This window comes from Hemicordylus capensis, chromosome 4 (assembly GCF_027244095.1).
Source record: "Hemicordylus capensis ecotype Gifberg chromosome 4, rHemCap1.1.pri, whole genome shotgun sequence".
NCBI classification, from domain to species: Eukaryota; Metazoa; Chordata; class Lepidosauria; order Squamata; family Cordylidae; genus Hemicordylus; species Hemicordylus capensis.
This window is the reverse complement of record NC_069660.1, coordinates 5313611-5332751: the sequence shown is the minus strand read 5'-3', so window position 1 is coordinate 5332751 and position 19141 is coordinate 5313611. Positions and strand designations below refer to the sequence as shown.

The 19141-nt window shown below is 49.5% G+C and overlaps 1 protein-coding gene across 1 annotated transcript in view; it reads left to right on the top strand.

Annotated features, from left to right (window-relative positions):
- Positions 1-5081: 5081 nt before the first annotated feature.
- LOC128324933 (purine nucleoside phosphorylase-like) overlaps positions 5082-19141 on the top strand; it is a 15841-nt gene continuing 1781 nt past the window's right edge. Inside the window, exons 1-5 of the mRNA XM_053250147.1 lie at positions 5082-5531; positions 6736-6899; positions 10088-10191; positions 12043-12218; positions 18190-18380. Coding sequence (XP_053106122.1) covers positions 5509-5531; positions 6736-6899; positions 10088-10191; positions 12043-12218; positions 18190-18380 — 658 coding nt within the window. The 5' untranslated portion in view covers positions 5082-5508. The remainder of the gene's footprint in view (positions 5532-6735; positions 6900-10087; positions 10192-12042; positions 12219-18189; positions 18381-19141) is intronic.

The window sequence follows — 19141 nt, the reverse complement described above, 5'->3', positions numbered from 1 at the left end:
ACCAAGATGATCAGGGGCCTGGAGCACCTTCCTTATGAGGCAAGGCTACAGCAGCTGGGGCTCTTCACTTTGGAAAAGAGGCAACTAAGGGGAGACATGATTGAGGGTTATAAATTTATGCATGGAGTGGAGAGGGTAGACAGAGAGAAATTGTCCCCCCCTCTACCCCCCCCCCCCTCTCTCACATACACACAGACACTCACACACACACCACTACAACCAGGGGTCATCCCATGAAACTGAAGGTCGGGAAATTTAGGACCGACAAGAGGAAGTACTTTTTCCATACAACGCATAATCAATCTATGGAATTCCTTGCCACGGGATGTGGTGATGGCCACCAGCTTGGATGGCTTTAAAGGGGTTTTTGACAGATTCATGGTGGGCAGGTCTATCAAAGGCTACTAGACTGGTGGCTGTGGGCCACTTCCAGCCTCAGAGGCACGATGCCTCAGCTCTTGCCTATGGGCTCCCCAGCGGCATCTGGTGGGCCACTGTGTGAAACAGGATGCTGGACTAGATGGGCCTCCTTGGGCCTGATCCAGCAGGGCTGTTCTGATGTTCTTATGTAACTATGGTCCTTCCCTGGCCAGCAACATGCCATTTTAATTTCCTGTATTGTACACATGGGCTGCCTTGTCCTGAGTTTGGACCATTGGCCAAGCTACTAGCCTGGGAGGGTCTACTCTGACCGGCAGCAGCTCTTCAGGATCTCAAGCAAAGACTTGTTCCAGATCTGCGATGGGAGAAGCCAGGGGTTGGACCTGAACCTTCGACATGCAAAATATGCACTCCTTCACCACTGAGCTCTGGCCCCTCCTCTGAAGCCTGGAAACTCATGTGATACCCACCATCTCCAGCACAGGAAAGCAGAATCACAAGAGGCTTCTTAGGGGGCACATGACTATCCCCTGATGGCTATTAGTGCCTTGGCCAAAGGAAGAGGCACGTGGAGCTGGAATTGGAGTTCCTTTCTAAAATGAGAAGCACCGGAGTTCAAGTCTGCCTAGAAACCAGTCCTTTGGTCTGGGATGGCACTGCCTCTGCCCCTGAATTTCAGTTGTGTGGAGGAGCCTAGTTTTGGTATACTTGGTGGTATGGGGGAAGGTACTCTATCTGTTCATGCTCAGAAGCAGCCTCTTCTTTATCATTCTATTATGCACCTCTGATTCTTGCTACTCAGTATACAGTAAGTTAAGATCTACCATACTGAGACATACTGAAATGAATGAAAATTCTCAGAATGCTTGTCATTTATGAGTGTGAACTTTTATATGGCATCCCCCAGGGCTCCATACTGTCTCCAGTGCTTTTCAATATCTAGATGAAACTGCTGGGAGAGATCATCAGGAGATTTGGTGCAGGGTGTTATCAGTATGCTGATGACACCCAAATCTATTTTTCCATGTCAACATCATCAGGAGAAAGCATAACCTCCCTCAATGTCTTCCTGGAGGAGGTGATGGGCTGGATGAGGGATAAAAAAACGAGACTGAATCCAAATAAGATGGAGGTACTTATTGTGCAGGGTTGGAACTCAGGAGATAATTTTGATCTGCTGGTTCTGGATGGGGTCACACTTCTCCAGAAGGAACAGGTACGCAGTCTGGGAGTGCTTCTGGATCCAAAAGTCTCCCTGGTGTCTCAGCTGAGGCAGTAGCCAGAGGTGCTTTCTATCAGCTTCGGCTGATATGCCAGCTGCGTCTGTTTCTTGAGATAAATGACCCAGGGGTGTAGCAAGGCTGGAGGGGGCCCAGAGACAAGATTTTAAAATGCCCCCCCTTCACTGAAGCTCAGCTCATGAAGTAAAGAAATCTTAAATGAGGCTGAATAGTGGCAACAAAAAGCATAGTAGAACATCATCCTAATTTTTTTAAAAAAGAAAGTTTTGTAAATTGTGGCCGATGCAAGTCATTGAATGGTCCTAGAAAAAGACCTGCTGTTCTGGTAGCTCCCTGTCTTAACACTCACATCAATTTCGGAGGATGAATACAACTGAAGGAAGACCAGCCAGGTGCGCAGCTGGGGGAGTCAGTCGTGTGTCTTGCCTCTGGGGGGGGGGGGCAAGGCCCCCAGCTCTCCTTAACACCAGGTGGGTCAGGATGGGGTGGGGTGGGGGGAGGAACCAGAGCTGCTGGAAACCAGAGGCCCCCAAACAACTGTCTCCCCATGCCCTATTATAGTTACGCCCCTGAAATGACCTCAAAACAGTAGCACATATGCTGGTAATCTCCAGAATGGACCACTGCAATGCACTCTACGTGGGGCTGCCTTTGTACATAGTCTGGAAACTGCAGTTGATACAGAATGCAGCCAAGTTGGTCTCCGGGTCATCTCAAAGAGACCACATTACTTCTATGTTAAAAGAACTGAACTGGCTACCAGTAAGTTTCCGGGCAAAATACAAGGTGCGGGTTATCCTCTCTAATAAAATGCTTGGTGTCCGTCCGTGGACGGACACCAAGCGTGCGTTTGTGCCTCGCCTGTTCTGGGCATGCGCGAAGCGCATGCCCAGAACAGAGCAAGGGAGGCACGAACAACAGGACCCGGCGGCCATCTTGGGCGGCCAGAAGTGGTCGCCCAGAAGAAACCGGGTAAGCGGCAGCGGGGGACACTGGCTGAGGCGGCGGCTGTGAAGCCGCCGCCTCGGCCAGAGGACGCGGCGCGGCCAAGGCGGCGGTGGAGCCATGGCCACAGCCTGGCCACGGCGCCGAAGCCGGGCAGGGGGAGGAGGCAGTGGGGGAAGCTGGCCGAGGTGGTGGTGGAGCCGCCGCCGAGGCCTGGCGCCACCGCCGAGGCCTGGCGCCACCGCCGAAGCCGGGCGGCTGGGAGTCCTTGGGGCCCTTGCCCGGCCGGGGAGACCGGCCGGGAATGTGAGGCGGGGGCGGCCCGGACCGGACCGGCAGCGGCGCCCCCAGAGTCCTCCTGGCCACTGATTTGCCCTTCCCTTCCTAGCGCCCGTTATTCAACGGGCTAAAATTTACTTGTAATCTATAAAGCTCTAAACAGCTTAGGCCAGGGTATTTAAGAGAATGTCTTCATCACAATGAGCCCCACTGGCCATTGAGATTATCCAGAGAGGTTCATCTGCAGTTGCCACCAGCTCGTCTTGTGGCTACACAGGGCCTTCTATGTTGCCACCCCACAACTCTGGAATGTGCTCCTTGCCAAAATAAGAGCCTCCTCATCTCTGACAACTTTTTTAAAGTCTCTAAAGACAAATCTTTTGACCCAGACTTTTAAACTAGACTTGTGGTTTTAAATGATTTTGAGGTTTTCATTTATGTTTTAATTTGTTTTATGTTGTAAACTGCCCAGAGACAGAGATTTGGGGCAGAGTACAAATATAATAAATAAATTCAGAATGAGAATTCTGCTATATTGGGATAGGTTAGATCCTGCACCCCACCTTTCATGGCTCAGAATAAAGCTGTAATAAAGCCTTCTTGATGGCATCATTTAGCCACCTGCTAAAGTTTGTTGGTATATTTTGAAATGCACATGTTGTTTTTCAACCCAAAAAGGATTGGGCCATCAAAGTGGCACACGGGGGGGGGGGAACCACGATTAAAGCATCAGTGCAATGAAAAGTCATTAAAAACACATCAATAAGACACAGAATTTCAAGCAGTGCAAAAGATAGCCAAACAGGCTCAGAGAACAGCGCTTTGCATCAATCTAGGACTGTGGAGAGTCTATATACCTGGCTCAAAAAGAGCAATTTATAAATGCTGCGGGGTGCATTTATGGACAGAATTTCAGATCCATCATGTAAGCATATCGGGGACTTTGAAATCTGTATTATTTAGGTCAGGGTTTCTCAAACTTGGGTCTCCAGATGTTATTGGACTATTCCTAGAAAGACCTTAACGGCATGGGTCCAGGGCACCTTCTCTGTCATGAACACCATCACCTGTTGAGATAATGTGGGGTTAAAGTTGCCACCAGCTCATGGCAGGACGGGGCCTTCTCTGTGGCTGCCCCAGGACTTTGGAATGCGCTCTCTGTCAATATAAGAGCCTCTCCATCTCTGGCTGCCTTAAAAAACAACTATTAAGGAGCATCTGTTTTCTCAGGGTTTTTTTTTGCTAAAAATATGTTTTGTTTTTTAATTGTTTTAATTACTTAAATTTTAAACAAGCTGTGGTTTTAACTGTTTCATTTTTGCAGTATTTTAAAAATAGTTCTGCACTGCCTGGAGATCTATATATTAAAGGGGTTTATAAATATGATAAATAAATAAAACTCCCATCATCCCCAACCACAAAGGACATGGGGATGATGGGAGTTGTAGTCTAACAACATCTGGGGAGCCAACTTTGAGAATCCCGGATTTAGGTTTTTTTAAATTTAAAGCATAATGCCTATGAGTGTTTCTTCAGAAGTAAATCGTACTGTATTCAGGGGCAGCAAAATTTGAGATGGGGCAAAATTTGCTGCTCCTCAAATTTTGCTGCCATAAGCAAATGCCTCCTCTGCCTCTCCGTTAATCCACCACTGGGGGAAATAGTGGCAACTTTGCATTAGATGAGTTTGAACAAGAGAGAGAGAGAGAGAGAGAGAGAGAGAGGTGTATTAGAAATGAGGAGACTGAGTGAGGCAGAGAACTAGAAGCTTGAAACTGATGCAGAACGAGACAAAAAATCAGTGCTGAGATGTGGACATAAGAAGGGACATTAAAAAAAATTTTTTTTTAAAATTTACTACCTGTATATCGTGCTCTTCCTCCAAGGAGCCCAGAGTGGTGTACATGGTTATATTTATCCTCCCAGTGACCCTATGAGATAGGCTGGGGTGAGAGAGATGTGACTGGCCCAGAGTCACCCAGTGAGTTTCATGGCTGAATGGGGATTTGAACTCAGGTCTCCCTGGTCCTAGTCCAACACTCTAACCACTACACCACACACAAGGAGGAAAAAGGGAAGCTTCTCAAGGTTGTCCCATTGCGCTTCCTTGTATTAAAAAGGTGGCCTGCAGAAATTATCCCTTGTCTCATTCCCCTCCCTTTGATCCCTCCTCCAATGTCTGCTCTATATTAAGGTGGATCCTTCCCCTTCTCCCAGCCTTGCTGTTCTCCTGGGTAGTGTAGGCTTGCTCAAGGTGGGGAGGAGTCCCACCTCACCTGGATGGGAAAGGGTTAAATGAATGCTATTACTAATTATTTACAGGCAAGACCGGCTAATTCACCATCATGGGTTTCTCATAGGATCTCCAGCCTGCCTGGTCCCACGGGACGCCTTGGCTGTGTCCCAAAGGATACTCTGGGGTCAGCAGCAGAGTGGGTAGGCCAGAAGGCCCCGGCTAAGGGGGCCCAACCTCTCCCATGCCTCCCTCCCAGCTGTCACTCACAGGTTCCCCAAGACAGCCAATGGGATGCCCCCAGGAAATGGAGGCCTCCGGGTGTATTAAAAAGGGGGCTTGCAGTTGCAGAACCTCTGGAGACAGTGAAGGAAAAGGATTCCAGGTTCCTGCCTTCTCTTTACCAGCTGCCTTGGCTTAAAATCAAGGATGCAACCAGCTGAAAAATTCAGGTAAGTAGGGATGCTGAGTTTCTGCTTTATGCATGTTGCACCAGGCTGCATTCTTAAGCTTCCAATGGAAATTCCTCGCTGTATCTGCCAAAGTCCATCCAGACCAGGCCGCTACTTAAAACAATGAGCATGCATGGTGGCACTGGACAGAGAAAAATTGGTACACCTGTTGGATGTTGAGGCTGGGCCTGCAGCGGCTTATCCTAACGAGCGGGAGGGGGGCTGCCAAACGAGGTGCTCTGCAGCCTGATTGTTCCTGTTTCTCCCATCCCACCCCAGCATTAAGAAGAGGTGTGCTGCCTTACAGGCCAGCCATTCATCAGGTAGAGTTGTGTGGGTGCACAGCTCTACCTGATGAGCAGCCAGTCTGCAGGCAGTGTGGCTCTCATTAATGCAGAGTGGGATGGGGTGGGAGAAACCGGTGCAATCAGGCTGCTGGGACCCAGTGGCTGCTGCGCCTTGTTTGGTGGCCCACTGTTGAGGAGATGCTGCATGCTCCTAGTACGAGAACAGCAACATTTGGTCCCTGAGAAAATGCAGCTCTTCCCCCAGCTATTAATGGCTCTGCAGCCCCATTGCAAATGTGATGGGTTCCTGTTCAGTAATTCTGGTTGGTATGGTTCCCTAGACTTCTCTACTGCCCTTCACCAGTGTTTCCAGCTAACACAAATGCATAAGAGCAATAAGATAATGCAAATGCAATCAAAACTGGTAATACAAACGGCAGTTAAACCCATTTAAAGATCAGTTGTAAAAAAACTGGGAGATTGGAAATAGTATTTGTTAGGCACTCAAAAAGCAGCCGTGGGGCTGTCAGTGAGCCCCCTCCACGCTTGAGAGAGCCCCCTTTCTGTTCACTGCCCACCTCACTGCAGATGATGGGTGTGTGTGTGTATTCTGAGGAAGAGTGCAGTGCCCAAATAGGTTACGTGGGAGCAGGCCCTCCTTCAGGTCCCCAGTCCTGCAGGGCTTTAAAAGTTAGCACCAACTCTCTGAATTGTGCTGCAGCGGGTGAAGTTCTTTCAATGCTGGCGAAAAGGTGCCCTCTAGAGCTCTCTACAACAGAATCCAGATGTTTGCTCTTCCTGTGCAGTATAAAAGGGTCCCAAATATCGGAGGACTTGTTTCTGGGGCTGAGCTCTGACCAGGGCCTTCTCTCTCCCATTCGCCCTGGCTGGTGCCCTCTTGGATTCTCTCTTTACAGTTTTGAACGCTGCAGAGAGACGGCGGACTGGCTGCTAGCCCGGACCAAGCAGCGCCCCAGAATTGCCATCATCTGTGGCTCTGGACTGGGCCCTCTCGCTGACAGCCTGCAGCACCAGGAGTCTTTCAAATACACGGACATCCCCAACTTTCCACACAGCACAGGTACTGCTTGCCACCAGAGGTGCGCCTCTGTAACTTTGGAGCCTGGACCTAAAGGCCTTTGGAGCCCCCCTCCTGCCCCCTTGGCAAGTTAAGCATCATTTTTTAATTTTAACGTAGGTTCTTGAGGGCATAAACCACACCACCCAGGACAGACTAAAGATGTGGGGCAGGGGCAGAGGGTATGGAGGCCTTGGACTTCAGCCCCGAAGTCCAGGGGTAAAAGCACCTCTGCTCGCCGCCTCCCACCCCACGGCCCTCTCTTGCGCCATAATTCTTCCCGCACTTACCCAGCCCGAGGCCTTCATCGTCTTCACTCGCTTGCCAGCCAGAACTGATCGGCCGTGAAGCAGAAAGAAGCAAGCGATCAGCCCCGTGTCATGGGGCTAGGTTAGCTGTCAGCTTTGCTTAGGGCACTTTCACATACGGCACCCAAATCCCCTTCTGCATTTCCCGTGTCTGTCATGGGCAGTTTCCAGATTACACGCTGCAACACTTTCGCAACATGTCCGCTAAGTGAGCTTCCGTTCTGCCTGCGTTCCAACATCACTGTCAGTCAGGTGCCGTCCACATTTCTGATGCCCTATTTTGGGTTTTATTGCTATGCTGCAGCACTACAACGTTGCATCTGCGTTGCAGGAAAGTAGCAGTATCTTCCCATTATCGGAGGGCTGCAACGATGTTTCCGCAGTGTGAGTGGTGTGGTGTGGACAACTCGTTCAGCGGGGGGTGGGGGTGGCGATCTGCCCATATTGCCCCTTCCCTTCTCAATTTTATTTTCATCTTTTTATTTTATCTTTTATTTCTCTTAATTTTCATTGTGCAAAGGGGGGAGCAGTGGGCAGGTGGTTAATTACGTCACCCCCCCGCCCCCTCCATGACCCCATTGGCCTAAAATGTAGCAGGGGGAGGGAGCAGAGAATGTGTTTCGGGTAGAATAGGGACACCTCCTGCCTAGAGAACCCGTTGCAGTGGAGGACAGTATGAAGGGCCACGAACCTGTTGCGATGCATTGAAAACAGCAACAGCCAATATTTATATACCACTTTTCAACAAACGTTTCCAAAGCGGTTTACATAGAGAAATAACAAATAAATAAAGATGGATGGCTGTCCCTAAAGGGCTCACAATCTAAACAGAAACATAAGACAGGCACCAGCAACACTCACTGGAGGTACTGTGCTGGGGGTGGGGAGGGCCAGTTACTCTCCCCCTGCTAAATAATGAGAATCGCCACATGTAAAAGGTGCCTCTTTGCCCAGTTAGCAGGTGTACTTGTGCTATACTCATGGTTTCAGGCAGTATGAGTATCTCATACTGTCGCACCTTGCAACACTGGTGCAAAGGAGAGGAGAGCTGGTCTTGTGGTAGCAAGCATGGCTTGTCCCCTTAGCTAAGCAGGGTCTGCCCTGGCTGCATATGAATGGGAGACTAGAAGTGTGAGTATTGTAAGATATTACATCCTCTGGGGATGGAGCCGCTCTGGGAAGAGCAGATGGTTCCAAGTTCTCTGGCAGCATCTCCAAGAGAGGCCTGAGAGAGAGATTCCTGCCTGCACCCTTGGAGAAGCCGCTGCCAGTCTGTGAAGACAATACTGAGCTAGCTAGACCAAGGGTCTGACTCAGTCTATGGCAGCTTCCTATGTTCCTATGTATGTTCCTAAAGCTCATAATCTGGAAAACGCCATGCAAAGACGAAGCCTACTGTAGCTGGCATCTACATTTAATATGGGCTCTTTTCACATGAAGCCTCTCTCTACTGAATCAGACCATTGGCCCATCTAGCTCAGTGTTTCCTACCATGGACTGGCAGCAGCTTCCCATCGTTTCAGACAGAGAAATGTCTTTCCCAGCCCTCACTTCAGATGCCGGGACCCTCTGTGTGCAAAGCATGTGCTTTGCAACTGAGTTATGGCCCTTCCCCCTCTCCTTCAGCGATTGCTCTGGTGAAATGGGCACGTGTACACTTACCATGTGTGAGTCAGCAAATGTGTGAATTCCCAACATGGAAATGACATTCCATTCCTAATTTGGTTGCAAGAGGCAGCAGAGTTTACATAGGAAGCTGCCATATACTGAGTCAGACCACTGGTCTATCTAGCTCAGTATTGTCTTCACAGACTGGCAGCGGCTTCTCCAAGGTTGCAGGCAGGAATCTCTCTCAGCCCTATCTTGGAGATGCTGCCAGGGAGGGAACCTGGAACCTAGATGCTCTTCCCAGAGCAGGTCCATCCCCTGAGGGGAATATCTGACAGTGTTCAGACTTCTAGTCTCCCATTCATATGCAACCAGGGCGGAGCCTGCTTAGTTAAGGGGACAAGTCCTGCTTGCTACCACAAGACCAGCTCTCCTCTCCCATTTTGAATAGTACTTCAGTCACCTTCTGTTGTTGTTGTTGTTGTTGTTAATATCCCATGTTTCATCAGAAAAAAGTTCAGCTCTGGAAGCAGTTTTCCAGTGGCCTGGGCTTAGCCACAGAAATCATAAATCTGGTGACTATCTTATTTTTCCTTTTAGATTGTGAGCCCTTTGGGGACAGGGATCCATCTTATTTATTTCTTATTCTCTGTGTGAACTGCCCTGAGCCGTTCTTGAAAGGGCAATATAGAAATTGAATGAATGAATAACTAAATAAATAAAACACCGCTCTCCCTCCAAGGAGCCCAGAGCAGTGTACTACATACTTAGGTTTCTCCTCACAACAACCCTGTGAAGTAGGTTAGGCGGAGAGAGAAGTGACTGGCCCAGTCACCCAGCAAGTCTCATGGCTGAATGGGTATTTGAACTCGGGTCTCCCCGGTCCTAGTCCAGCACTCTAACCACTACACCACGCTGGCTCCTCTGTGCCTCTGAATCCTCTGTGCTTCTGGGCTGTGCCTCTGAATCTGTTCAAAATGCCTCTTCCTGAGCAATTCCTCCCCCCACATCCGGGATTCTGCGAGGAAGGACTTCCAAGTCCCCACTTCTCATCGCAAAAGATCAAACACGGATTATATTGATTGGGCTATGTGTGTCTAGTGCTTTTCTCCCCCCCCCAGCCCAGCCCCACCCCATCGCACTGCTTGGGAACCTCCAGTGCAGGGCACAGAGCCACTTCTCTCTGTTCTTATGACCGAACCAGAAGGGCTCCCAGGCAAGTGGGGCATTAACTTTCCACCTGCGCTCTCTCTCTCTCTCTCTCTCTCTCTCCAGTGACGGGCCACGACGGGCACCTCATCTTTGGGGAGCTGCAGGGCAAGCTGTGTGTCTGCATGAAGGGGCGCTTCCACATGTATGAGGGATACCCTCTTTGGAAGGTAAGCTCACTGCGTGTGGGGATGAGTCTCCTGCTCGTCCGGAGTTGTCCTTTTCTCGATGCAACCCAGGGTGCTTCCAGGCAGCCATTTATTCCAACATGACCTGGGATCTTTTTTATGGGTGATTTTGCAGGAGCTCTAGCTGACCTTCTGCACACCCCATAGAACCTCCTTGTGTGGTCTGCCTCCTGCCAGTCTGTGAAATGCCAGCAGCGTCTTTTCATTTCCACATTTTGACTATCACAGAAGGGAGACATTTTGTGTGAACAGACGACGGAGCAACCTGTAGAGGAGTCAGACCTGTGTGGTTCGTGACACGTGGGCAGGCTGGCTCCCATGTCCCTTGTATCGGGAATTCCCAGATGTTGTTGACTACAACTCCCAGAATCCCCAGCTTCAATGGCATTTGGCTAGGACTGTGGTAGTCAACTACACCTGGGAATAGCTGTGACTGCTTGGCTCTTCAGAGCACCTCCCTGCCTGCCCCCTTCCAGTTCTTGCCTTGTGCGGTCCTGTTTCTACTGATGATTTTTCACAGTTCTGCTCTTCTTTAACCTTTAAGAAGCTTTCTCCACCTCCACCTCCTTTAGTTCTCTCTCTTTGACCTCCATATGGTTGCTGCTACTGCTCTTGATTCAATGTTGTATCCAGGAGAACACCAAAGGGCTTTTGGAAACTTTGTTTCAAATTCCATCTCAGTCCTCTCAGATGACGGAGATTTAAATGGCCAAAAGTCAAGCTTCAAAGGCTTCAAAGTGTGCCTGCACAAACTTGGTTCACACCTCACACCTGCGTACCAAAAAGTACAGCCTAACCACACTCCCAAGCCCGGCTCTTAGCTGAGGTTAAGGGAGCATGTACTCCCTTCACCCGGCTGCTGGGATTGTGTATTGCCTCAAGCTGCATGCAGCTTGAAGATCCACAGAGATGGGCGCCTAGACTGTCTGATGGGGAATCCCGTCAATGCATCGTGCTAGTGGCACAGTGCATTGTGGGATATCTGGAGGCTAGGACGTGTCATCCCAGCTTCCAGAGCTCCATGCTGCATGGCACAGCGTAGATTGTCTGGGAGTGCAGTTTGTGCTCCCTGCAGCATGGTTGTGCTCGACTTGGGGGAAGGTGAGTTTGAGCAACCTCCCCCCCACCGCTGCCCGCCTGCCCCCCACTTGCCAGGTTGTGTGAATGGCCCCATTGTCTACCCCCCCGCCCCCCAGCAATTGAAAGAACACCAGAGCAGCAACAGACAAAAAATAAAAAGGAAGCAACTACTGTCCCATTAAGTTCTGGGACATTAAGATGTACATAGGATTGCAGCCAAGTCATTTCAGACAATCGGGCAGCAGGAGAGGGGAACCCCTCAGCATGATTTCGGGAAGTGATTTTATTACGAGAACAGGGGGACACAGAAAGCCAGTTCTGGCAAAAGTGGGCTGGCGGAGAAAGCAAGCGGCAGAAGTTTGGTGAGCTGCAAGTGTGCTAGCCTGGAAGCGCACTAATATAAAAGTTAAGTTTTTAAAAAAAATTCCCGTGGAAGGGACGGAGAAGAGATGGCAACCCACCGTGTCCCCCAGGGCTCCACACCTGCTACCACAAGCGTAGTAAATGTAGACACCTAGTTATGACTGCCCAGGTAGTTCCTTGAGCAAGCCCATAGAGGCTCCCATGAAAAAAGCCCCCCCCCCGGAAATACTTGCAACCTGATGGCTTGTATGTGTGGCACTGCCCATGCCATGCTCTGCCGGGGACAGAGTGAAGCCCAGGAAATGCCTGGGAGTGTGTTGAGCAAGTGCTGAAGAGAAGGGACACCTCCCATCAGGGTGCTATAAACGTGCTCCTTGCCTCCTTTGCCAGGTCACCTTCCCAATCCGGGTCTTCAAACTCTTGGGCATAGAGACGCTGCTGGTCACCAACGCAGCTGGAGCTTTGGCAGATTCATACAACATTGGGGACCTGATGGTTATCCGGGACCACATCAACTTGCCGGGCTTGGCTGGCCACAACCCACTGCTTGGGCCCAACGAGGAATGGTCAGTGGCTGTACTGGCACTCCCTGACCCACGGGGTGGGATCCAGATGGGCCTGCCCTCCTGAGAGCACCCTCAGGCCCATTCACATGTTGTGTTCAATACTTGTGCAATGGGTGTACACTGTACACAGGTGCGGAACTGTACACAGGTGCGGAACTGTACACAGGTGCGGAACTGTACACAGGTAGAGTGATTCACGCTATATTGAATGCAGGAACAGAAGTACACTCCCTCTCTGTACCATGCATTTGAAGGGCCTGTATCCAGGTTCGCTTTTAACACGAGCACAGGTACAATCATTTGCACAACCATGTGTACAACATAATGGGGCTCTTCTCATGACCAGCAAGAATCGGGTTAGGAGAGGCTGGCCCAATTTTTGCTGGTTGTGTAAGCCACGGGGCTCACAGGCAAGCGGTGGTTTATAAGCAGGTAACCTGCTGAACTGCCCCTGCCCTTAGCCGAGGTTAGCGGAGCGAGCGCTCTGCTAAGCCCGTCTTTGTGCTCGTGTGTTGCTGCAGTGCAGCTCCGCACCACGGCAACTCACGAGTGGACCCCCGGCCGGGATGCTAAAAAGCAGCCTCCTGGCTCGGGGGTCTCTCTAATATGCCCTGCACACCCGCGCAGAGCATGTTGGCGCTTCCGGGGGCCACACAGCCCCCGATCCTCCCAGCCCCCTCCAGCTCCGTAGCCGATCGTGAGAAGAGCCTCAATGTTTGAATCAGGTTCTCGTGAGAGCCCATTTCAGCTGGCCACTCAGAGTTGTACTTGGTGTATCCAACAGGCTTTACAATGTATTGGTCAGTAGGAGAGCTTGCTGGGTCTCTACCCTCTTAATGTGTCTATAGACGATTGTGACTTTTCTCGCTCCGCTAACCTCGGCTAAGGGCAGGGGCAATCTGACCATCTGAAGATTGGCCTGTGTGCAATGGGGTGGGGTGGAGGGAGAAACGGGGTGGAGGGGTTTCTTCACACCTGGCCTTATTTATGTGCTTAAAACATTTCTGTCTTGCATATTCAAAAATGCACAAGGTGACTTGTAACTAGCAAGCTTAAATTCCCCAAAGGCAGGGTATCTCAACCTTGCGTTCTCAGATGTCGTTGGAGTACAGTTTCCATAACCCACAGGCCACTGTGGCTGGGGATGATGAGAACTGTAGTCCAACCAGCATCTGGGAACTCAAAGTTGAGAACCCCTGCGGTAAGATAATGAGCTGCCCCACTGATCGTGTCAAGAAAAAGAAGCCATTTTGAAAGCTGATATAGAAAAGCAGGGTATAAGAGTTTGAAATAAATACAAGGGAAGGATGGTCCTCCCCTGCGGTCTGTCCCCAGCATCTGGTATTCAGAGAGAATACACAAAATTGAATGAGCATGAGGTGTTGAGGAGAGGAATCTCGTTGTGTTGTATCAGTGATGTCACAGGCAGTAGCCAATGGGTGCCTGTGAAACTCATGCAGCCACATTCGAGAGAGCACTCTCATGTTGCAATGGCTCTGCAAGTGGGGGAAAGAATCACGTTTCCCCCCAGTAATGTCATTTTGCAGCTTGAGTGTTGGGGAAATTGTACTTTTCCTGCATTCAAAGTGCCTCTCTATAGGAAGGCAGCTGAATCCTGCATGACAAACAAGCGACAGCTGGCACATCGGCAGTAACATAAACTCATCTTCTGAAAAGGTCTGGAGTATTCAGGGAGATGGATTTTGTACTGCCTGTGAAACTCACACATCCCTGAGTGGCAGGAAGTTTCGAGGAGAGCAGCCTTTGACAGCAGCTGTTTCCTTGTGAGGAGAAAGCGCTGGAAACTGACTGCCTTTTTGTGATACATTTACAGATATACGTTGAGCACGGGAGAGGCAGGCAGGCAGGCACTCAGGTAGAGCTTTAAATGAGCCCCCCACCCACCCACCCAAAGCAAACCACATGCATTTGTACATTCCCCACTCCCTTCACTGGCTGCTTCTTGCCAGCCATTGTAATACTGTCTCCCTTACTGTTCAAATTCAAACAATTATTTATTTATGCATTCCATTTATATACCGCCCTTCCTAAAGTGGCTCAGGGTGGTTTACATTAAAACTAATAAAACAATTAATATTGGACAACATTTAAACTGGATTAAAATTAAAAGTAGATACTAGAAGCCGGGCTAAAAAGATGGGTATTTGAGGCTCTCCTAAAGACCGGCAAGGAAAACAATCTTCTCATATCCATGGAGAGCACGTTCCAGATGAATTGGTGGCACCCGAAGACAGACCCCTCCTGATGATCTTAATGAGTGGTGAGGATCTTGTAGAGAAAGACACTCTCTCAGGTTACCTGGAACTAAGCCATTCAGGGCTTTAAGGATAATAATCAGCACTTTGTACTTTGCCTGGAAACATATCAGCTGCCAGTGCAACTATTTAAGAACAGGCATAATGTGATCTCTCCAGGATACCCCAGAGATCAATCTGGCTGCCGCATTTTGAACTAACTGAAGTTTCCAAACTACGTACAAAGGCAGCCCTACATATAGCACGTTGGAGTAGTCCAACCTGGAGTTTACCAGCTGGTGCACCACTGTTTTCAGGTAATTCTCCTCAATGAATGGGTGGAGCTGCTGAATGAATCACAGCTGGTAAAAAGCGCTCCTGGCCACAGCCTCAAGCTGGGCACTAGGTTGAGACCTGGATCGAAGAGCACTCCCTAACTACAAACCTGTTATTTCTGGGGGAGTGTAACCTTGTCCAGAACAGGAAGTTCTATCCTGTCTTGCAGATTACGACCCCCAACAATGAGCACCTCTGTCTTGCTTGGATTCCACCTCAGTGTATTATCCCTCATCCAGCCCATTACTGTCTGTACACAGGCATTTAAGGGGCTAATGCCATTTCCTAATATTGATGACAAAGAAAAATAGATTTGGGTGTCATCAGCATATTGATAACATCCAGCGCCAAATCCCCTGATGACCTCACTCAGCAGTTTCACGTAGATGTTGAAAAACTGGTGACAGAATGGAGCCCTGAGGGACTCCATAAAGTAGCTGCCATCTAGAAGAGCAACTGTCACCAAGCACCACCATCTGAAATCTACCTGAGACATAGGAGCAGAAACACTGTAAAACTATACTTCCTATCCCCAGATCCCTCAGGCAATCCAGAAGGATACCATGGTTGATGGTATAGAAAGTCACTGAGAGATCCAAAAGAACCAGCAGAGTAACACTCCTGTCAATTCCCTGGTGAAGGTCATCTGTTAGGTCAGCCAAGGCCATTTCAACCCCTTAGCCTGCCCTAAACCCAGTTTGAAATGGGTCTAGATAATCAGTTTCCTCCAAAACGGCTTGGAGCTGGTCATTTATGCATTCCATTTTGATCATCACCACCCTTTCGATCATCTTGCCCAACCATGGGAGGTTGGAGACTGGCCAATAATTATCCATCACCAGGGGATCCAGAGTGTGCTTCTTAAGAAGGGGTCTAACCACCACCTCCTTCAAACAATGTGGCATCCTGCCCTCCCTCAGTGAGGTATTAATGATAGGCCAGCTCCAACAACCTCCCTGCAAGATGAAATCAGCCATGTTGGGCAAGGATCCAAAGAATGGGTGGTAGGCCGTACCACTCCGAGCAGCTTGTCCACATCCTCTGGGTTCACAAACTGAAACTGATCCAATTTAATGTTGCAAGAGGGATTGCTGGATATCTCCCTAACTGGCCCTGCAGAAATATTGGATTCCAGATCAGCCCGAATGTGTCTGTTATATATTACACAGTGAGCAGAGACTTGGGCCAGGGGTTCAGGTCCCTTCTCAGCCATGAATGCTTAACTCGGCCATGCAATGTTTAACCTACCTCTCAGGTGGTCCAGTTCGGAATGTGACACTATTTAGAATTTTCATGCTGCTCATAAATTTTATTTATTTATTTAACATATTTTTATACCGCCCGAAACTTACGTCTCTGAGTTTACAATGAGGTTTATTTACAATGAGGCAAAACAAACAACAGAAAAAGTTAAAACATTAGTTAAAACAAAATAAACTAGCTGACCTGGCGCAGAGCATCTGCACCCCTAGTTCTCCCTGTCTCCCCCATTCCTTCAGCCATTCTCCCCCCACCTCCCTTCAGCCCCAGTTTGTTCTCCCCCAACAGCCGGCCTGGCTGCTGCTTTCTCTCTCTGGCCGCTCACCTCCTCTCCTCCTTCCCTCGCTTGCGAAATCTCGCGAGAGCTGCCACACATGGGATTAGCGACAGGTATGCCTTAGAGAAATATATATATACTAGCCAACCCCGCATAGAGCATCTGTGCACTCTTTGGGGCCGGCAGTTACCTCTCCACCCCTCCTTCTGCCCCGTCTCTGCTTCCGGGCCCAGCCACTTCTCCTCCCCACTGCCACTTCTGCCCCCCCTTTCTTTCCCCCCCTCCTGGGCCTTGCCTCCATGGCCGGGCCAGGCCTGCCACCTCTGGCCTCCACAGCCGGGCCGCTGCCGCGGCAACCAATCCTCCTGGGTGTGCCTCAGCCAATCAGGTGCGTCCTCTGCCCAGCCAGTCAGCTGGGCTCTGGGACGCACATTCCAAGGCACACCCAGGAGAATTAATATAATAGAGAGAATAGATAGATGACAACATTAGTTAAAACAAAATAATAAATGTGGAATAGGCAATGGCATTCTTTCCTTATTAACTCACCTGTCTGTGAGTGCAAGATTAGAGTGATTAGATGGGGATTCACTTTTTCCAAAGAACCGATTCACAACAAGATCAATTCAACACATAAAACTTTAAACTAGGGAGGCTGAAGTCAATACAGGCTCAAAAACAAAGAAAGAAAAAAGGTCCGAGGAGCAGAAGATAGTTCTGTGAATCAGTCACAAAAAGTGCAATTCAAAAGTCAGGTTTGCTAAATTTGTGGTAGCCCAAGTATCAGTGTTTGAACCACCTCAAGCCTGGGTGCAAACAGGGTGAATTGACCCAGCCATTGTGGTTATCTCTTAAAGGAGGGCTCTTTCTCTGCTGGAATGTCATGGCCCGAGTATTTCCCTCGGCCTTGACTGAGTTCCAAGCCACATCTTGCCAGATTTGAAGATGACACCAAACTCTTTAGGGTAGTGAAATCCGAAACAGATTGTGAGGTGCTCCAAAAGGATCCCTCCAAACTGGGTGAGTGGGCGACAAAATGGCGAATGTGGTGCAATGTTGGCAAATGTAAAGTGATGCATATATTGGGGCAAAATACGTATACCCTGATGGGGTCTGAGTAGTCGGTGACAGACCAGGAGAAAGAGCTAGGGTTGTCGTAGGCAGCTCATTGAAAGTGTCGACTCAGTGTGCGGCAGCTGTGAAAAAGGCAAATTCCATGCTAGGGATCACTAGGAAGGGGATTGAAAATAAAACGGCTAATATTATAATGCCTTTATACAAATCTATGGTGCAGCCACATTTGGAGTACTGCTTACAGTTCTGGTCACCATATCTTAAGAAGGACTAACGGTGCAGAAAAAGGCAACCAAGATAAGGGCACCTTCCTTATGAGTCAAGGCTACAGCATTTGTAGTTGCTGGGAAATTTAGGACCAACAAAAGGAAGTACTTTTTCACACAGTGCATAATTCATCTATGAAATTCTCTGCCATGGGATGTGGTGATGGCCACAAGCTTGTATGGCTTAAAAGGGGGCTTGGAGAAATTCACAGAGGACAGGTCTATCAATGCCTACTAGTCTGGTGGCTATGGGCCACCTCCAGCCTCAGAGGCAAAATGCCTCTGAATACCAGTTGCAGGGGAGCAACCGCAAGAGAGAGGGCATGACCTCAGCTCTTGCCCTCTGTGGGCTTCTCAGAGGCATCTTGTGGGTCACGGTGTGAAACAGGATGTTGGACAAGATGGGCCTTCTTGGGCCTGATCCAGCAGGGCTGTTCTTATGCACTTACGTTCACACTGTGCTAGTTTTCCTTGCTGTTCAGAACGTCTTGTTCTCCCCTCAGGTTTGGGCCCCGTTTCCCCTCCCTCTCTGATGCCTATGACAGGGAGATCCGCACTTTGGCGATGGAGACAGCCAGGTCCCTTGGATACACCTCCTTCATCAGAGAGGGAGTATACTGCATGGTTGGAGGCCCCAACTTTGAATCAATCGCCGAGGCCCGGCTGCTGCACTCCCTTGGGGCAGACGCTGTGGGTAAGAACCCAAGGCTACCACCAACTCCTGTCCCCTGCCCAGGACCATAACTGGAATATCTGCTTCTCTATGAATGGCTTGGTTATTCCCACATGTGTCACCACTCTCCTCCTGCAGGTGAAGATTTGGCTCATTACTTCAAATTGAAAAGCGAAATAGAGTCTCATCATCTCCCAAGCCCCCTTGTCTCCCTGGCTCATAGACCCCAAATAATTCAGCTGGCTTTCCTCCCACTGTTCTTCTCTCTCTTTCACCAGCGGCAGAAAGCTTCCCCCACCACTTGGGCCCCGAGTCAAACAGGACTTTGGAGAAGGGCCCTATTATTATTATTATTATTATTTTACATTTATATCCCGCTCTTCCTCCAAGGAGCCCAGAACGGTGTACTACATACTTAAGTTTCTCTTTCACAACAACCCTGTGAAGTAGGTTGGGCTGAGAGAGAAGTGACTGGCCCAGAGTCACCCAGCTAGTTTCATGGCTGAATGGGGATTTGAACTTGGGTCTCCCCGGTCCTAGTCCAGCACTCTAACCACTATACCACGCTGGCCCTAGGCAGCTCAGTGGTGGAACACTTGCTTTTCCTGCAGAAGGTCCCATCTTCAGTCAGTGGCATCTCCAGCTGAGAGGATCCAATTCAGGAGACAGATTCATGTGGAGTACCCAAGTCAGGGACCCTGGAGATCCACAGTCAGTCAAAGTAGTCGAAAATGGGTTAGAGCAGTGGCTCCCAACCTGTGGGGGTGGCCTCCAGAGGTTGC